Here is a 19,909-nt window from a genome sequence, read left to right on the forward strand (position 1 = left end):
AGGTAAAATCGTGAAATCACTAATTACAAGAGCATGGAGAGAAAATAGAAGAAATAAGGGCACGAGGAAGAAGGTTCGTGTACCTATGCAGTAGAGGTCGACGACTTTGGCAGTGACAGGCGGTGGCGGTGGGCTCGCAAAGCTCTTACTTCAGCGGAGCTAACAAGATTGGCCAAAGAGGATGAATACGGATTGTAGATCAAGCAATGGCCGGTGGAGATGCCGATTATAGTTTAAGTTTGATAGTTAAAATTTAAAAATTATTGAAACCAATCCCATACATAACACAAGGTCTTTGTTAGTGTGTGTATGTATGTATGTATTATTATTATTATTATTTTGAAATGAAACTATTATTATTATTATGATTATTATGTTTTATTGTTTTTGAAATTTTGGAACTTGTGGGGGACTGTTGGAAATTATATAAAGGTACCAAAACTTCTAAAAATTACTAAATATTTTTATTTTTTATTTTTAGAGCAGTTTCTTTATTTTATAGAAAGTAACTATTTCATTAGGTATCAGAGAGAGATGTCTTCCCGGTGTCTCTATTAATGTGTTTCTATTTCTACAAATGTGCGTGCAAACAGATTGCAATATCATATTTCTTCTTCTTCTTCTTCTTCTTCTTCTATACTTATCTCAAGATACGACTAATAACCATTCTAAAAAATATATATTTGCCCAAAGAACTCTTTCTTCGATCTGGCAGAGACAGATCTAATCAGGCTACTAAAAGTGGTAGTAGCAGTAGCCACTTGGAGAAGATGCTGCTTGTACCCTTTATTTTTTATAAAAACAAAAGCTCTCATAGTGATAGTGGTGAGTAAATTAGGAAATAAAAGTTTATGGTGATGCAGATTGACAGCAATCACGGCATTTGTCAACACTCAGCGCTAAGCTGTGTCTCCGGTCGCAAATTCCAAATCAAACTCCCCCTCTAACCCTCCGCCTCTCTCTCTCTCTCTCTCTCAGCATCATCTTTATTCAATTATCCAAATCTGGCTCTGTTTCTGCTTTTTCTCTTTCGAAAAGCGTCTTTTCTTCGGATCGAGGCATCTCGATCGAGACACGAATCGCAGGAAAGGGGACTCCAATTGCATGGAGGCGGGGGAAGTGGTTTTGGACCAAAATGATGCGGCCCATTGGATCTACAGAGGCGAAGGGGCTGTTAATCTCGTCTTCGCCTACACCGGGTCCTCTCCTCTTTTTGTATGCTCTCTCTCTCTCTCTCTCAAATTCTTCATGCTTTAACCACCCGAATCTTCATTAATTTTATCATCTCCATTTCTTTTCTTTTCTTTTTCTTTTTTTAATATTAATAGAATAATGCCTCTTTCCTCCCCTTTTTGATGGGGTGAATGATAGCTATGTCACTGTGTTCTTCAAGGACACATCACTGTTTAAAATTATTCATAATTGTATCATCCGGCCATTTCTTTGTTAAGGTATCATCCTTGTTGCTCGTAAAGTCTTGAGGGTTTATATACTTAAATCCTGGGGTTTAGTGTGTGCGGGTATGCAGATTATTTCAAAAATGATAGATACACGCATACACTAATCAGAAAACGCTTTGAAGACTTGAATTTGAGCTTCTGTACTCTAGAATGGTATTAAATTGCTACATTCTAAGGGTCTGTGTATGAAAATGAGTTGTGAATAGTAAATTTTTATTGTACGAAGACTGACCGGCATTAGGGAGCATGGATTTCAGGCCAGGATTTGGATTTGTATGAATTTGAACAAAATGTTGTACAAAATTGTATTGACCTTTTTCAAATCCTTACAAATCCAAATCCAAGCCTTGAAATTCATACTCCCAAACACTACCTGAGTAAATTGGGATTTGTCGCTATTCTTTGGAGCTTATTGCATGTTTCTTCTGATTTATGTAGGCTGGCAAAGTCTTACGCATTCAAAAGGTTCCCAGGAAAAAATCACAATGTGCGAGCAACACCTCAGTTCTATCTGTGTATGAATGCCGTCTATGGAAAGATGCTAATGACATTGTCTCATCCCCAACAAAGGACATTGCTGGGCAACTCTATGTGCAGAATGTGATGAGCCCATTGTTGGGTTCCAAACATGTTGATTCTGGGGTACGTTACTACTCTGGCCATGTTGGTCTTATACGTCTATGTGAAGGTATTATGAGTATTGATGTAACATCAGAGCGCATTTAGTGTTTGAAACCCTGCCCCTGCATTTTGGCAAAAGACTTCATTGAAGGAGTATTTCATGAGCGCACCATAGACTTGTTGACACCCTATGATTGGTTCCCAAACTAACATGGAGTGCCATATCACAATATGATAGGCTCCATAGAAGTACTCTGTGCTCTGTTGTGCATGCCAAGGGGTGTGGCGTCGTGGCGAGATTCATTTTTACTTTCTTGTAAACAATCTGAGTACAGTTGCATGATTAAACTACTAACCTTTGGCTTATTTGGAGCTTGGCAGATGCGGGTACGGGTGTCAAGGGACTTCCTGGAATCAGTGGAAAAGAATGTTCTTTCTCAGCGTCCTACTTGGCGAGTTGATGCTGCCAAGATTAATACTCTTTGTGATTCTGCGCTTCTTATGTCCGATCATTCAGTTTTTTGTCAAGGTAATTTCAGCTCCTTGTTTGTGGTGGATTAATTCTCTTTTTGCGCGGAACATTCACGGTAATTTCCTACAATTGCTTGGACTAAGAGAGTGAGTGTGGAGTTGATTGATGGCACTCTGGAAAATGTTGCCCTAAATAATGCTGAATGGATTCATATAGCCAACCCCACCTATTAGGAACTAAGGCTTTGTTTGTTGTTATTTTGTTGTAGTGTTTCCCATAATTTCCTTTTGTGAAGTTATATCTTAATCATGCTTAGCAAGGCAGGAAATATGACTTTTGTTTGGCAACGTGTTATGTTCAGACCTCAGAATTCAAGTTGTAGTAGTTTGCATGCCACTGCAGTATCGTATGGCATAAAAGGCAATGTTAGCAGGGAAGTGGATCTGGAAAGCAGTCATATATAATGCTTCATTGAGGAGTTGTTTCTGCCAATACATAGATGATGGTTGAGTAGATTGATCGAGAGGTTTTGTGCAGCGTATTAATGTGAGCAGTGAGGAGGTTGTTGTGTATCACTTTCAGTTTGTGCATAATATCATTTTCTTCTTGGCTAACGAGAAAGGTTCTTTTTTGTGATATTCTTATATTTTTTTAGAGAGTTTTAGGCTTAAGGATTAATATGGGTAACAGTGGTGTTATAGCCATTAATTGAACTTGATTAGGACTCTGCTTCTTTAGCAGGATGTGCTGATCTTCTATGACCTTTGACTTTAGGAGTTACTTTGGGTGGGAATCCTTGGTCTTTTGTTTCTTGGGATCGTGTTGTTGGGCAATAACAGTAGTCCTAGATTTTTACCTTTTTGGGATCACTAGTAAAGAGTCATGTGTGATGCAAGGATAATCAGTAGAAGGACATAACTCTTAAAATACACTTATTGGAATAGAAGACTTTTAGAGAGTGAATAAGTATCTCCATGGAAAGAGATGACTCTTAATAGACAATTTTTAAAGAGCAAGGATAAAACATTAAGATTAAAATAGGGATAACTTTGAAAAGTTTTGGAACTTCCCTAAAATAAAGGTAGGAGAGAGAGAGAGAGAGAGAGAGAGAGGAGATGATGTTATTCTTATGTTCTTATGTGTTAAACATGTAAGCATTATCTCTTGTGTTAGAGATAGAGATACCCTTTTAATTAAAAGGAGACATAGACATCTATTATGAATAGGGTATCTCTTATGAAAGTAGATAACTCTTAAAAGACACTCATTAAATTTGTATCTTCTAGAGGGCGAATAGGTATCTCTTATGAAGGGAGATTACTTTTAAAGAAAATCAAATGGAATAGGTACCTTTTAGGGAGTGAATCGGTATCTCTCATAAAAAAGGCTAACCCTCAAAAACATCTGTTGGAATAGGTATCTTTAGAGAGCGAGGATACAATTGTAAGATTAAAATAGGGGCAATTTTGAGAAGTTTTAAAACTCATCTAAAATATAGAAAGAAGAAGAGAAAGAGGAGATGATGTTATTGTTGTGTTCATCCATGTCAGATGAATTAACGCTATCTCACTATATAGAGTTAGGGACACCCTTATATGAATGGAGATCTTTTAAAGGACATTCTACCATGAATAGGATATATGGGCAGAAATAATTCTTAAAAAGCGCATATTGCTTTAGGTACTTTTAGGAACTGAATAGATAAATGGACATAATGTTTAAAAGACACCTATTGAAAAGGGTATTTTTTAGATAGTGAATAGGTATTTCTTGCTGAAGAAGGTAATTCTTATAAGGGACCTATTGGGATACGTACATTATGGAGACTAACGCATAATGGGGGTAATTTTAACAAGCTTTGGTACTCTACTAAAATAGAGGAAGAATAAGTGAGATAGAAGAGATGATGTTAGTGTTGTGTTTATATGTTAAATGTATAGACATTATGTCCTTATATAGCGATAGAGACACCCTTCCATTGAAGGAGACATATTTTAGAAGACACATCTAATATGAATAGGTGTCTCTTATGGAAGGAGATAACTTTTAGAAGGACGTTTCTTGGAATAAGTACCTTTTAGAGAGTGAATAGGTATCTCTTATGGAAGGATAAAACTCTTACTAAAAAGACACATTAAAATCAGTACCTTTAGTAAGGATAAAATTGTAAAATTAAATTAGGTGTAATTTTGAGAAGTTTTAGATCTTCTCTAAAATAAAGGAAGAAGGAAGAGAGAATAGGAGACGATGTTATTGTCATGTTCTTTTATGATAAACATATAAAAACGCGTATAGAGAGATCAAGATGCCCTGTCATCAAAGGAGATATCTTTTAGAAGAATTATGATTAAGGTATCTCTTAAGAAAGGAGATAACTCTTAAAGGACACCTGAATAAATACCTTTTAGGAAGTGAATAGGCATCTCTTATGGGAGGGGACAAGTCTTAAAAGACACATATTGCAATAGAAACCTTTTAGAGAGTAAGCATAAAATTGTAAGATTAGAATACAAGTAAGTTTAAGAAATTTTTTGGAATTTCTCTAAAATAGAAGAAGAGGAAGAGGAAGAGAGAGGATATGATGTTCTTGTTGTGTTCTTCTATTTTAAATGTGCAAACATGAAAGGAGGCATATCTGAGAAGACACATACATTCTGAATGGAGCATATATTATGGAAGGAGATAACTCTTAAAAGACGGATATTGGAATATATATCTTTTGATAGTGAATAGGTATCTCTTATGAAAGTTGACACATCATTTGGTTTTTAATTTTTTAATTTTAATTTTAAAAAATAAATTAAAAAGGCACCTCAACTTAAAAGAAAATTCAAAGAATAACCTATCTAAAATAAATTTTTTTATCTAATTTTAATTTAATTTAATTTATTTAGAACTGTTTATCTTATTTTAAAAGATAAGGATATTTTTGTCCACAAAATAATTTAATTTAAATTCTTTTATATTGCATTAATTTTTTAACTTCGAACGTTAATCCTTCCACAATAAACTTTTCAAATGTATTTTTTTTAATTTGATTAAATTTATTTTTTAAAATTTTTATTTTGAAAAATAAGGATATTTTTGTCTACAAAATAATTTACACCATCCATACTTTTATATATAGTATTCATAATGAATTTAAAATAGTTAAATTATTATGATGTTGAGTTCTGAATATTGATATTATACTTTTTGTGTGTGTGTATTGTTTTCATTTTAGGTACTGTCAAAGGAGAACCATCCATATCTATTGAGATAAAGGTGCTTCTCCCTCAACATATAAGTTTCATTTCTTGAGCATGTTAATTTCCCTTTTTGTTTGGTTAAAATTTTATCTGTAGCCTTATAAATCTTGCTCCTTCCATAAAGCCAGCCAAAATGTGGATTTCTTCCATTTTCAAGATTCATAGCTGAAGGCAATGACATTAAGAGGAGTGTAAGTCGTTTTAGAATGCACCAACTCCTCAAATTGCATCACAAAGAGGTAATATTTCTTTCCCCCCCCAAATGTTCTCCTCTTTCCCCTGAGCATTTTAATGGAGTCCTGTTTTGCATATCATCTTCTGTAGGTACATAGGTACAATTTAAAGGTTGTTAATTTGATCCAATCATTGTTCACCAAGTTGACCTTGTATAATTAATTTTACTACTCTCATTCAGTTCTTTCATGTCCCAGATCTCACAAATAAGTGAATATGATCCGCTGGACTTGTTCTCTGGATCTAAGGACAGAATATATAAAGCTATTATGGCTCTCTTTACCACACCTCAGAACAATTTACGTGTTTTCTTGAATGGTTCTCTCGCATTTGGGGGCTTGGGTGGTGGCTCAGACAGTACTTATTTTGTGAATAGTGAAGCATTAGAGAGTGCCCTTATGCATGCCATTCGAGCTGAAGATGGCCTGCGCACGATGAGATTTATAGAGCTTGTTGCTGAGACAGTTTTCAAATCGAAAGTACTGGATCTGCTTCTTAAAGTGCAGAAGCTTGATAATTTTGACATAGAAGGGGCAATTCATGCTTATTATGATGTTGTTTCTCAACCTTGCATGATATGTAGAGATATGGGGGAAGACAATTTATTAGGTAAGTATGCTGCTTTGCACTCCATTTCTCTGGATGAAAGCTTACAGATTGTAAGGGACTATTTGATAGCTGCAACTGCAAAAGACTGTAGTTTGATGATTAGTTTTACCTCAAGCGAAGATGGAATTCGAGGGTCTCCATATAATGATGTGTACCTAGAATCAACCAACCAGAATTTTCATTACAAGGTATGGCAGCCTTTTGGCCCCTTTCACATCTGTCATTTGAGTTATAATATGAGCATTTGGTTTCAACCAATCAGGACTCTAACCATACATCACACAGAAGTTATATTATTCCATCCTTTTTCCATTGCATCCTTTTCTAAATGAAATCTTTTAAAAATTGTTACCATCTCCTAAAATATGTAATGTCATCAGTTTGCTGAAATCTTGAGAATAATGCTTCCATACTGCAAAATAAACTCATTCACAAAAAAGACATTTGGAATCTCTAGATGTGTTGAATTTTTAGAGATGAATACATAATTCTCTCGTGAAAAGTGGATATTTGCCCCTTGTTTTGTAGTCATTTGCTTCCAAAAGCTGCTGCAACTGAAGTAGCATGGCAGTTTCAAAGACAAATTGATATAGGATCTTCTACGAACAGACTTATAGGTCTACGCAATGGCATAGGGTTCCTAAGCATTTGCACTAAGGAAAACACAACTGCATGTTCTAAGATGGCGCAAAGCTGGAAGACTTCTAATTCAGTTCATTCCTTTCGAAAGAAATCCATTCACCCCTTTATATAGGGATATTCTCCATAGTTGTCAAAGGCGTCCCTAGGCTTGAGAAGTCATGAGATGTTGGGATATTGGCATCTTCACCTCAGTGCCAGGGCAAGGCTGGCAGAGGCAAAAGCTTAAAGCAAGTACTTGTCCAAAGAAGTAATGGCTTGCACCAAAATAAGTACTTATTGCTAAAAAAATTTTCCAAAAAAAAATTAGTGTCTTTTGAGAAGTAACCTGGGATTATTTTTTGGCCACTTACAATGAGTTGTGGTGGCGAAGTTGTAGACTAACAACTTCTTGGCAAACTTTAATTTTCCTTTCTTCTCTCTCTGGCTCTCTCTCACACACACAACTGCCTCCTCCTCCTCCTCCACCCTTGTGCCACCGCCTCCTCCTCCTCCTTCACCACGAAATGCCACCCGTCTCTTGCCTTTCTCCCTCCTTCCACCGCCACCGAAATAGTGGTGCTTCATCCAGATACCCCTCTCCCCCTCACTCATTATTAAATTTTTTTAGTTTCTTAATTGCAAATTAATGATAAATTATGAATATATATATATATTAGTATTACAGATATAAATTAATAATATTATTGCTAAATAAAAAAATAATAATCATATATTGTTTTATTTAATAAAAAATATTTAATAGAAAATTATAATTAAAAATACTAGCTTATTTAATAATATTGTTATTAGAATTGATTTAATATTATTTTGTTATATATTATAATAATTTAATTAAGTGATAAGTAATATAATAATATTTTTATAATAGATTCATACAACATTTAAAATAAAAGTGAGTTTCCAAACACTGCTTATTGTAGTGGTACTTATAGTCAATACTTGTTTTTATACGCAACCAGTACTTGTGACTTTCGGTACTTTTTATGTTTAGTACCTCATTATTAGTACTTATCAAATTCAGTACTTATTTTATAAAAGTACTTTTCTGTAAATGGTTCCAAATGAACCATTTATGGGATCCTCTAAATACTTGTAGTTGTCTTAGGCAATGCATGTGTATATTAAATGCAAAAGGGAAACCCAAGTATTCGATGCATTCTTTTCTCTATTTCTATACTTCAAGGTTATGAAGATTGGATGAAAGAGAATAATGTATTACTTGTGTCGTTGTGGAATAACAAGGAGCCACAAATTGCATTTCATAAAACATCCAAGATTGTATGGGATGGTCTTCTTGGAATTACAAGATAAAAATCAAACATGTACTTTTGACCTATGTGAGAAGGTTTTCAAATATGAGCAAGGTAGGTCCATCACTGAGTATTATAGCACTATGAAGGGCATGTGGGAGGAACTCAATATCTATCAATGAGTTTCAATGTTGAGAATGTTAAGAGGCAACAAGCAGAGTTCTAGTTGCCAAGTTTTTGTATGGTTTGAGTCTTGAGCTTTAATCCATCCGTGATCAAATTTTTACTGTGAATCCATACCCTCTATGAATGAAGCATATGCTAGAATCCAATGGATCACTAGAGATGACTCTCATTCTTCTTTCTCATGCTTCTTCTCGTGATAGTTCAACCATGGTAACACTACTTCTAGCCGTGTAGAGGAAGTGTTGGAGGACGAGAATGAGGTTTGGATGGTGCTCATGATAGAGTTGTTAGTGTGTGAACATGAGGAGCTTGTCATGGCAATTCTCCAATTTACATACATTGTGGCTAGGACAATCAGACTGTTGATCACAGTTGGAATCTTTATGGGAAACTTACTTGGGCCAATAGGTCTCTTGTCGAGGGTGATTTTAGTGTTGGCACTTTAGATGTACCTAGCCACTTTATTAGGGGGTTGAGTTCATCATATTTTTTGTCCAGATAAGAGTGTAACAATCTTGTCCATCGAACTCCAGTCCTTGAAATCACTAATTTACACTCTAAGATTACTCTTCTTGATGGTTTACTTACCCTAGTTTCTCGTTGTGACAATATTCTTACATTTCCTTCTATTCCTCTTTCCTTCATGTTATATGTGCCTAAATTTCCCCCAAACCTATAATCAATTACCCGATTAATTAAATCTCACAATAGTTCCATGACCTTCTTTCTTCCTTATTGTTTTGTTAAGGATGTACAAACAAAGAAATGGATTGGTGGAGGGCTTGAGAAGGATGGCACCACTCTTGTAGTACTGCACTCTTCGAGTGTGCTTGTTTCCCCTTCATCCTTACCATGGCAAGTCATTATGAAATAACTTTGATGAGAAGAAAATAGGTGTTAAAAGACCCTCCTAGCCCAACCCTAGACACTTTTAAGATCCTTTTTCGAGCCTGCTCTCCATTTTGAGTCAAGAGATAGATAAATAGACACGCCCCATTGCACTAATAAGGGTGTTCATTTCAATGGTTGTAGTGGTAGATCCAGTTCTTGTCATATGGCTTCTTCAATTTCCACTAGTGCTGTTTCTTTGGATCAATGGCATGCTCATTTGGGCCATCCATCTCTTCAAAAGCTTTCCCCATGTTCCAAGTCTATTTCACGTTTTGAGTGTTCTATTAGGAAATCATATTAGGACATTTTGTCATCTAGAGTTGAACCTTATATTGAATCATTGTTTTCTCTTATTCATTTAGATATTAGAGATTTGACTAACCAACAATATTTTGTGTCCTTTGTGGATGATTTTTTGCATGTGACATGAATGATGAATCTATCTATTAAAAGATAGGTCTAAAATTCTTAATGTATTTATTCAATTATAGTAAGAAATAAAAACTTAGTTTGGCATTTCAAATTTTTGATTTGATAATTCACTTGAATTTGTTCAAAATGAGCTCCAATCTCTTTGCTTGGCCAAAGGGATCATTCATAAGACCCATGTGTATCGCCATAATGGAGTAGCTGAACAGAAAATAGACCTTTACTTGACATTGCACAATCTCACTCTGTCATATGCATGTTCCTTAATGTTGTTTTCTGACTTGATGCCTTCAAGTGTTCAAAGGGGTCAAATTCCCTTCTCTGTCATGTACCTAAAAATATCGCATTCTTCTGCCGTGCCTTGTGTCTTTGGATGCACATGTTTTGATCCACATGGTAGTCAGGACAAGTTGTCTTTTGTTGCTCATAAATGTGTCTTTAATGGGTACTCTAGAACTCAAAAGGATATGATGTTAAGATTCCCAAACTCATTGAAATATGCTAGTGTAGATGTGAGCTTTTTTTAAGGGGACACCATATTTCTCTAGTTTTGGGTCCTCCTTCGATGAATCTATTTTGAGTCCATTGATTATTTTGACAACCCCCCTGCCCCCCACCTTTGTGTGTTGATCCTTGTGTTCCTATCCTTATCAGAGAAAACTTCTACTCTTTTAAATCCATCATTTACTAACCCAAAGAAACAATTAAATGTTTATAAGCAATATAAAGCAGGCGCATACATGACTACCACTGTGCAGCTACTTCGTATGCCCTTCACTATTGCAACTTGTTGAGATCCATCCCAACATGACTTGGATTTGCCAATTGCTCACAAGAAAGGTCCAAAACATGTACTCGGCAATCCTTAGTTGCTTATCCTTTTGCTCATTATGTTTCAGTTCTTCACCTTCCTAGCCCTATGCATTCTTTGGCCTTCTCTTTCCTCTATCTTCCTCACATGTTGAAGCACTTTTGAACCCTAGATGGAAGCATGCAATAGATGTAGAAATGGATGCCTTGACCACTCGAGGGACATAGGGTTTGGTGGATCTTCCTCTTTGTAAGGAGTTGGTTAGTTATTGTTGGGCTTATGCCATCAAACATTCTATTTACAGTTCTATGGAACTACTTAAGTTCAATTCATTTGCCAAGAGATAAACTCAAAAAACATGGCATTGATTATTATGAGACCTGCTCGCATGTTGCTCAACTAAATTGTGTTCATGTATTGATCTTGTTGTCAGATAATTTTGACTGGCCCTTGTGCCAGTTGGATGTGAAGAATGCCTTCTTATATGGAGATTTGTAGAAAGAGGTATACATGGAGCCAGCCTCCTGGGTATGTTGTTTAAGGGGAAGATGGCGATAAGGCATGTAGGTTGCATAAGGCCATTTATGAACTCATGTAGTCCCCTCAAGCCTGGTTGACAAATTTATTACAGTGATGTCTACATTTGGTTTTATTCAGTTTTGTCTTTGATCATTGTGATTAGAGCAGAATTGCGAATGTGAAGCGGTGGCTTCAAGCAAAATTTCACCATACTCTGCTTTCTTGGTAAGAGATTATACGGTGTTGAAAGGGTTGAATCTAATTTAGTGAAAATATACCTTGGACTTGTTAACTGAGACCGGTATGATGGGAGCTCGATACTCCTATGAATCTCAACGTGTATGAATCTCAACGTGAAGTTGTCTAGGGATGTTGGATTGGATTTTGAAAACAAGCATCGATATATGCAGTTGGTTGGCAAGTTAATCTACTTGATTGTCACTAGACCTAACATATCATTTTCTATGGGGGTGGTGAATTGGTTTATGGAAAATCCCAAACAACTATTTCTGTTTTTGTAGGACACTACGGTATCTCAGAGGCTCTCAAGGCAGAGGTTTGATGTGCAAGTATAATGGAAACTATGAGTTCATGGGATACTCTGATGCAAATAGATGGCTGGTGATCAAATGTCTACTAGTGGGTACTATACATTTGTAGGAGGTAATTGTGTTACCTGGCATAGTATGAACTGCTATAGCGAGGTCTAGTGTTGAAGTAAAATACCATGCTGTAGCTTATACAACAAGTGTGCATATGTGGTTGAAGTCTCATATCAAATATGGGGTTCTTAGTAATAAAGCCCATACATATGTTTTGTGATAATCAAGTTTCCATGTATATTACTAGAAACCAGTGTTAAAAGGACAAAGCACATTGAAGTTGACCCTCACTTTGTGAGGGATGATGTGTCGATGAAGGTTGTCAGAATTCCAATGAGTTGGGCGACATTTCAATGAAGGCTTTGTTTAAGTTTGCCTTAGTGATTGTGAAAGTTAGGGTTAGGTGGTATTTATATACCTCCAACTCAAGGGAGAGTGTTAAAAGAGAATAGACCAGTTTAGCAATTACTTGGTGTGAGTTGGGGTACTTTTGTCATCCATTTTATATATTATTATTAATATATAAGAGGGCGGACTTGGAGCTATACAGGAGGCACCATGAAACTGCCACCAATTTTTTTCCTCCTCTCTTATTCTCTCCTATTCTTCTCCTCTGCTCCTCTTTTCTTCTTCTTTTCTCCCTCTCTTCTATACACATACATATAAATACACACACACACACACACACACACACACACACACACACACACACATGGTCGAATGGTGGAAAAGCTCTAAAAAACAGGAACAGGAAAAATAAACTAAAACAATTCAAATGAGAATTACTCCAAAATATCCTGAAGAAGTAAATTACCCTTAGGAGGCCTATCAAAAGTATGGTAGCCAAATCAAGATCAAATGCCAAGTTCACTATCCAATTAGCAACTCTTTTACCTTCTCGATAGACATACTGAATCTGAAGATCCCATTCCCAGCTCCAAAGCATCCGACAATAGTTGGCCATGGCAAGAAAACAGATGCAAGTTGTCTTGAACATTCAGGATACATCAAATTGCCATACCTGAGTCAGTCCAGTGACAACTTCCTGGTACCCCATCTCTCAAGCCAACTCTATGCCTTTAAGTATACCCCACATATCAGCAAGCAAAGAGTGTTAGTGCCCAAAATTAAGAGAAGACCCCTTCAACCATCGACCCGTAGAATCCCTTATAACACACCCAGTCCCCACACCTTGCAATATCTAGATTGCCTTTTGAAGCTCTGTGTTGCACTTCACCTATCTTCCTGCAAATAGGCTCATCTGATCAGTACCTCCTCCCTCAAACAATCATAACCAACCTCGTCCTTCCAACCATTAATTGTTTTGCCCCATGAACAATTTTCTTACTAGGATCCTCCCTGAATATTCCCCCTGCGAAAATTCCTTTGTTCTTCTATTTCCAAACCCACCAAAGAATCTTATTGAATGCAATATTCCACTTTGGAAGCCCATGGATCTGTATACTATTCTTTAAATTAGAGGAGATCTATGAAGTAAATCTCCTGCAAAATAGTGAAAACCATTGTTCATTTGTTGGTATTAGTCTACTCCAAATCTGAGATGCCATCACTTAATCTCCAACTCTAGACTCAGCATGTTGACTGACTGGCGCTCATGGCCAGCTGGAGGGATTAACTAGAGAAATAGAAGGGAACAGAGACAGGGATAGGCCTAAAAAAGCACACCAAGGGTTCCTAAGCATGCACAATTAGGAGAAGGAAATTGCACTTCCTAAGATGGCACGAAGCAAGAAAACTTCTAATTCAGCTCATTGTTTTCTATGGAGATCCAGACACCTGGTTATATGGGGGATGCTATCCTTAGTCTCGTGACTGAGCAAACTCAATGACCAAATTGCAAGTTCCTAGGTGGCTACACAATTCCAAGAGTAGCTTATTAAACATGACTCCTAGGCCCCGAAATAAAAGTAGTGACTCAGTGAACAACATCAATTGACCCAATATTACCAAATTTTCCCTTTTAAAAATATTTTCCAAATATTCCCAGGCCGCCCCGGCATATACTCTGCATCATGAACCATGTTTGGATGAGAGACTATGCTGCAAGGGCTCTAGACTACATTAGAGTACTGAAAGTTGCTATTTTGTTGAGTTTCAAGTTTTGATACTTGAAAGTTGAATGTCTCTGCTTCAATATGTTTTGTCTTTACCAATTTGAAATCTCACTAGCTGCAATTTTACAGGCAAATTTTATTGACCTGGATATGAAACCTTTGAAGAAGATGGAACTCTACTATGAATTAGACCAGAAGATTGTGAACTACTATGTCCAAATGGCGAAAATTGAGCATGAACCAGAAGAAGCTGCCAACATTGAGGTTTAACACTCCACTGAAAATCCTTTTTAACTCTATGGAAGATAATTCTCATGCAAGAGATTCTGGTGGCAATTGAAAGAGGTTAAGTCTTCACAGTTTTCCTTCATAGAAAATGGCTCTCCTCCATGATAACCTTGTTATAGTCGACCAATCAGCCAATGCATTTCAGCTTTTGTTGGTCGAGGCCAGGTGGGAGATGACAGGATAAAGAAAAACATCAGTAAGGCCGAGTCGGAGTGGCTTGTTAGGACTGGGGAAAATGCCATATCCAAAAGCCTTGATGACTGAGATTTATGGACCTACCCCACGCGTGGCCAATCTAAGGTGGGACAAAGTCCCACAGTTTTTGAAGCAAGCTACCACATACATGGCCAATCTGATGTGGAACTAAGTCTCGAACAGTTTTTTCTTTTGTTAATGTGAAAAAAAAGAAAAAGAAAAAAGGGTGGGGAGGTTGAAGAGGGAACGTCAATGCATCTGAATATGAGGAATGGATGGTAAAAATCCCACATCCAAAAGCCTAGACAACTTTTAGGTGCATGTAATTTTTTGCTTGTAAAACAAGTCCAACTGAATAAGGAGTATGCATATCACCATTGACCATGAAGAGATGAGCATATGTGCTTCAATTTGTTTAAGTGCCAACTTTTTGAACTACTTGAGATCAATAAATTTTTGGTTTGGATTAGTGTTGTGGTTGAGTATGAAAATGGCAAATGTCAGTTTGTTTTGTTATTTATTTTGAGTGGTTATGCAGGTAAGTGCAAGGCAAGCATGCCCCTGCCTGCTTTTACTATTATTTTTAGGAATTGATCTGATCCATACATCAACTGCTGTTTGATTTCATATGAAGAACTAAACTGTGCCGTCTTGGTACTGTATTAATAGAAGCTCTGGTGGGAGAGGCAACAGGGACGGATTTGATTGTTTGAATATTTCTCTATTACGAGGAAGCAGTATGTCACCTACATGGCTACATCAACACCTACCCTCGGGCAGAAGCAAAAGTCCCATCATTCTTCGTTCACGTAGAACTAATTAACATTGATGACATGTAACCTTCTGCACTTGGTGTTATATACATACATGGATGCATGCATGCATACATATATACATAACACATACATAGATGCATGCATGCATACATATATACATTTACATACAGATACCTATATATATATATATATATATATATATATTGCTTTGCAGGTTTTCTTGAACGTTTTTTTTAATCAGCAAGGAGAGGATTCATGAACAGGCACATGGGAGAGCCACCACCCAGGTCTAAAACAGTGGCGAAAGAGAAATGGGGCATCAATCTTGTGGGAATCTTTTTATCTGCTTCACTTTTTAAGATTTCATAGACTGTAAATAGTTTGTTCACGTCAGTGTTCAGTCCAATATGTGAAAATTCTTCATAGTATCTCAAAAACATGACTATCATTTCCTTTATCGGTATGAAAATGTATCAAGAATAATCATACTTTTGGCAAAAAATGATATCGAAAATACTTATTAAATTAAATTCATATTAAAATTTTCAACCATGAACATAATTAACCAAAATATTATTTATTATTTTTTATAATTTCTATTTTTGTTATCATAAAATATATTATTACAAATATAATCCTGACATGTAATAATAAATATTTTTTGGCTATTAATACTTGATCAACCAAAAGGGGCACTTTATTTCAACTGGAATGAGATTCATGTGAAACTTAATCATGAAAGAGTTTGGGGCCAAGTCTTCCATTCTCCACTGTCATAGTAACCCGCTGTTGTTTGAATAGGGCATGGCCAGAAGTCAAGAGATATTTGGCCTGAAGACAAAGGACAATCCCATTTCATGTAGGTTTTTAATAGTGAGGACCTTCCCAAGCTGGTCGGGTAAAAAAAAAAAAAAAGTTAGATATGATTTTGAGTCTTAAATTTGAAATTGTATTAATTTAATAATTTTTTAAAAAAATTATAATTTTATTTAATTTGTTTGAATGATGAATTAGTTTTGATTCAAATTGAAAAATTCGTAAAAAATGATAGACAATGCATAATGTTTATACAACAAGATTACATGAAGTTAAGATTAAACTTTAAGTCATCCACAGAGAGTTTGTACTTTACAATTTCCTAACTCTATTTTATTTTTAAATGATAACTATAATTTTATATTTATTACTATAAAAGGGGGAGCATTTAAGAATTTCAAAAAACAGACCAACATAGTTTATGATTCTCCCAATAGTTTTGATCGTTATTTAAAAAAAAAAAAAATTTTTTTGGTGTGTTTGTTGATTTGTGAGTGTTAGGATGGATTTTAGGGAAATCTAACCACTTTCTCCAATCTAATCCTTCTTATGAGAAGAGAAAAGAAGTGTGAGCATAAGAAAATGCCTTGATTGTTTCCCTTTTATGGAATTCGATAGAGTCATAGATTGCACGAATGTGTATGCATCTAGAAACGTGCAAGGAGATTTGCGGTTATGTCAAATTTCTATACTTAAATAACAGTACGCGTTTGTATGATTTATTCCAGGAGTACTTTCAATTACAACAAGGAGATAGGAGTATCACAAATTATTTTGGAGAGATGAAGCGTATTCATAAGGAGCTTAAAATCGTGCAACCTATAACTGTCGACATTCGTGAGATACAGAAGTAGAGAGAGCAGATGACAATTGTAGAGACCTGAACCCAGAAATTAAATAACAAAGAAAGAAAGGAAAATTTCAACATAGAACAGTAGGCTTCGTCAACGAAGCCAATGTTCTCGTCGACGAAGGTCATTCTCTGCTTTGTCGCTAAAATTTAGAGTCTCGTCGACAAAAAGATCCAGAATGTAATGAAAATATCAGTCTTAGGGTTCGTTGACAAGGTCCTTCTTTCGTTGATGAACGAACTTCTGTGGTTCGTCAACAAAGGCGCCATTTCGTCGACGAATTTGACTGGGTCAAGGGGCTATAAATAGGATTTTTATTTGCTTCTTCATTAACAAATCTAAAATGCTCTCTCTCTCTCTCTCTCTCTCTCTCTCTCTCTCTCTCTCTCTTCGATCCTTCACCGTTCATTGCCAATTTCAACAATCGGAGGTTACCACGAGGATCAGGGGGCGAATATTTACAGATTTAGCGGAGTGGATTCTCGATTTCAGGAAAAATCTAGGGTTCGGTTTTCGAGCATCCGGGGTGTTTTTAAGGGAATAGGTAAGGGGATTATATTATGTCAGTTATGTTTAATAGTTTTAACCGAATTGAGTGTTAAAATGATTTTTATATATTTAGTTACGACTTTTTGAGGGTTTCCGGGCCTAAAGTTCGGTTAATCGACTTTATTTTAGAAACCAACCGTTTAAATTCAAGTATGATATTTTTAAAGTATAGTATAGGCCTTTATGAACGTTTTCACCGATGGGAAATCATTATTTTAAGCCATAAGCTTATTTTTTAAAAAATTAACCAAAGATGGTAGGGTTGAGTTTCTCCATTTTTTTCGTATTTAGTTATATATCTATATTTAATAAAATAACAACTTGGAGATATTCATACCTGAATTTTAGCAATAGAAATTACTTTATCAAGTAGATGATTTATTTATGAATTAACTAATGAAAATTGTGTGGCATGAGTATAATTTTTAATTGGCATTAAATGAACAGGTTTTGTGAAATACTGAAATGTAACAACTATATGCCGAGATATTAGATATGATATATGAGAAATGATACGACATGATATGTCGGTTTTTACCGAGTCATAATCCAGCAGATATGTAGTAGAGCTATGCACAGCTTATGTTACTTACGGTTTTATGAAATGAATTATGATTACAGTTTTATACGATGTAAATTGTCATATATGATAGTAGAGCCCTGTTATGATGATCTCATGGTAAGAGCATGGTACTGTAGCTATATGTATGTACGGGTGCAACCACACGTCTTATATAAAGTGTGGATGGGAAAGGCAATTGGTGACTTGGGTAAAGTACTCCCCAAAGGTTTTCTGGGGCTCCATTCGATGTAGTAATTCCAGATGACTTAGCCTTCGGGCGGCCTTCGGGTACAGATTGAGTAGGAACCATCGTACTACTTTATGTTTGACTTAGTATTAGTCGGCCGACTATTTGTTAGGTCCAGCCTTCAGGCCACACAACCCGTAATGGGGGGAAGCATGTTGCACGTGGATGTGATGGCGTGATGATGCTAGTCCTATAGACTAGGTTGTATCTTCTAGACATATATGGGCACATTTACTATAGAAAGGGCTATATTGAGCCAACATATGTAATTATGAAAGCATGTATTTTTAGATATACATTTTAGTACAGTTTTAAATTCCAGTTAAATGATTAATGTTAGTAGTATTATGTACACACGAAATCTCATGTTAACCACACATTGATGATAATGTAATTTGTCTTATTGAGAGGTGTCTCACCCTAGCATACAAATGTATTTTCAAGTCCTTCGAGGGATCGAGCCTAGCGTTATTCTGGGTTGAGTTAGATAGGAGACAGTGCTGGTCAGAGTTGGTGAGATATTAGTCAGTGTTTGTCTTTTGGGGATTGTAGCAGCAGATTATGTTTTAATTATGTATGGATGTATATGGAAAATAGTTAGAAACTATGGTATGTATTAGATGATGTTTGTATTTCTGTTAAGTATGTTTATACAGATTAGTATGGAACACCCATTTTCCCTTGTTTGGGTGGGTTGTATATGTAAGGTATCAGAAGGTATATATGTTTAGTAGCACTTTGGGGCCACCTAGAGGGCCGGGGGCTTACAGATGGTATCAAAGCCATTTCCCAATCGGAAATGTGATGGTTCACATCGCTTCAGTTTGGTAATGTTCTGAGCCCTAGGTTTGCTAGGTTCTGCAGATTAAGTCAGAGAGTCTTACCAGAGTTTAGGAGTCAGAGTAGGATAAGGATAGGAATGGGTATGATAGGACCATCAAGTTTGGCTTCGTAAGCCTAGAGACATAAATCCATTGGTGGACTTTTGTGTTTTTCTTGATCAGTCAAAGGGTTTAGAAAATCACAGCAATCCATTGGCGATTTTGTTTCCAAGTGGAAGGGCAGAACTTGAGTTAGAATGAGAGTATCATGTTAGCAGAGTATGTTGTCATTAAGGACATTAATTTATTAAGATAAATTTCATAAGTATTGTAGTGATAGCAGATAGGTAAGGTACCAAGATTCTAAACAATTTTTTCGATTGTCTTTTCAAGATGGAGTCCAGGTATAATACTGCTAATGCTGGAGGAAGTAGTAGTGAGAGTGCTAGCCATGAGGCTGGCAGTGGCTCCACAATGGTACTACGGGACTTCGCCCAGTAGTTTATGGCAGAGGTTATGCGGAGTTTTAGGGGGCAGGACCATCCTACGACTGAACTGGGAGGTTCTATTGATCAGTTCACTAGACTGAAGCCTCCTACCTTCGCAAGGAGTATGAACCCGATCCCAGCAAAGAATTGAATTCGGGAGATCGAGAAGATTTTGACTATCCTACGTTGCACGGATGAGTAGAAGGTTCTCTATGCGACGTTCAAGTTGACAGGCAAGGCAGAGAGATGGTGGGAATCAATGAGGAT

The 19,909-nt window shown here is 36.2% G+C and overlaps 1 protein-coding gene across 1 annotated transcript; it reads left to right on the forward strand.

Moving 5' to 3' along the window:
- The first annotated feature begins 548 nt into the window (after positions 1-548).
- LOC131155762 (inositol-pentakisphosphate 2-kinase-like) lies at positions 549-15,001 on the forward strand. Its single transcript, XM_058109148.1, has 7 exons — positions 549-1,215; positions 1,899-2,102; positions 2,463-2,610; positions 5,777-5,817; positions 5,930-6,040; positions 6,233-6,832; positions 14,179-15,001. The coding sequence occupies exons 1-7, from the start codon at positions 1,105-1,107 to the stop codon at positions 14,317-14,319; spliced, it is 1,356 nt and encodes a 451-aa protein (XP_057965131.1). The 5' UTR covers positions 549-1,104; the 3' UTR covers positions 14,320-15,001.
- Positions 15,002-19,909: the final 4,908 nt, after the last annotated feature.

The sequence above is a fragment of the Malania oleifera genome, chromosome 5, assembly GCF_029873635.1.
Source record: "Malania oleifera isolate guangnan ecotype guangnan chromosome 5, ASM2987363v1, whole genome shotgun sequence".
NCBI lineage: Eukaryota > Viridiplantae > Streptophyta > Magnoliopsida > Santalales > Ximeniaceae > Malania > Malania oleifera.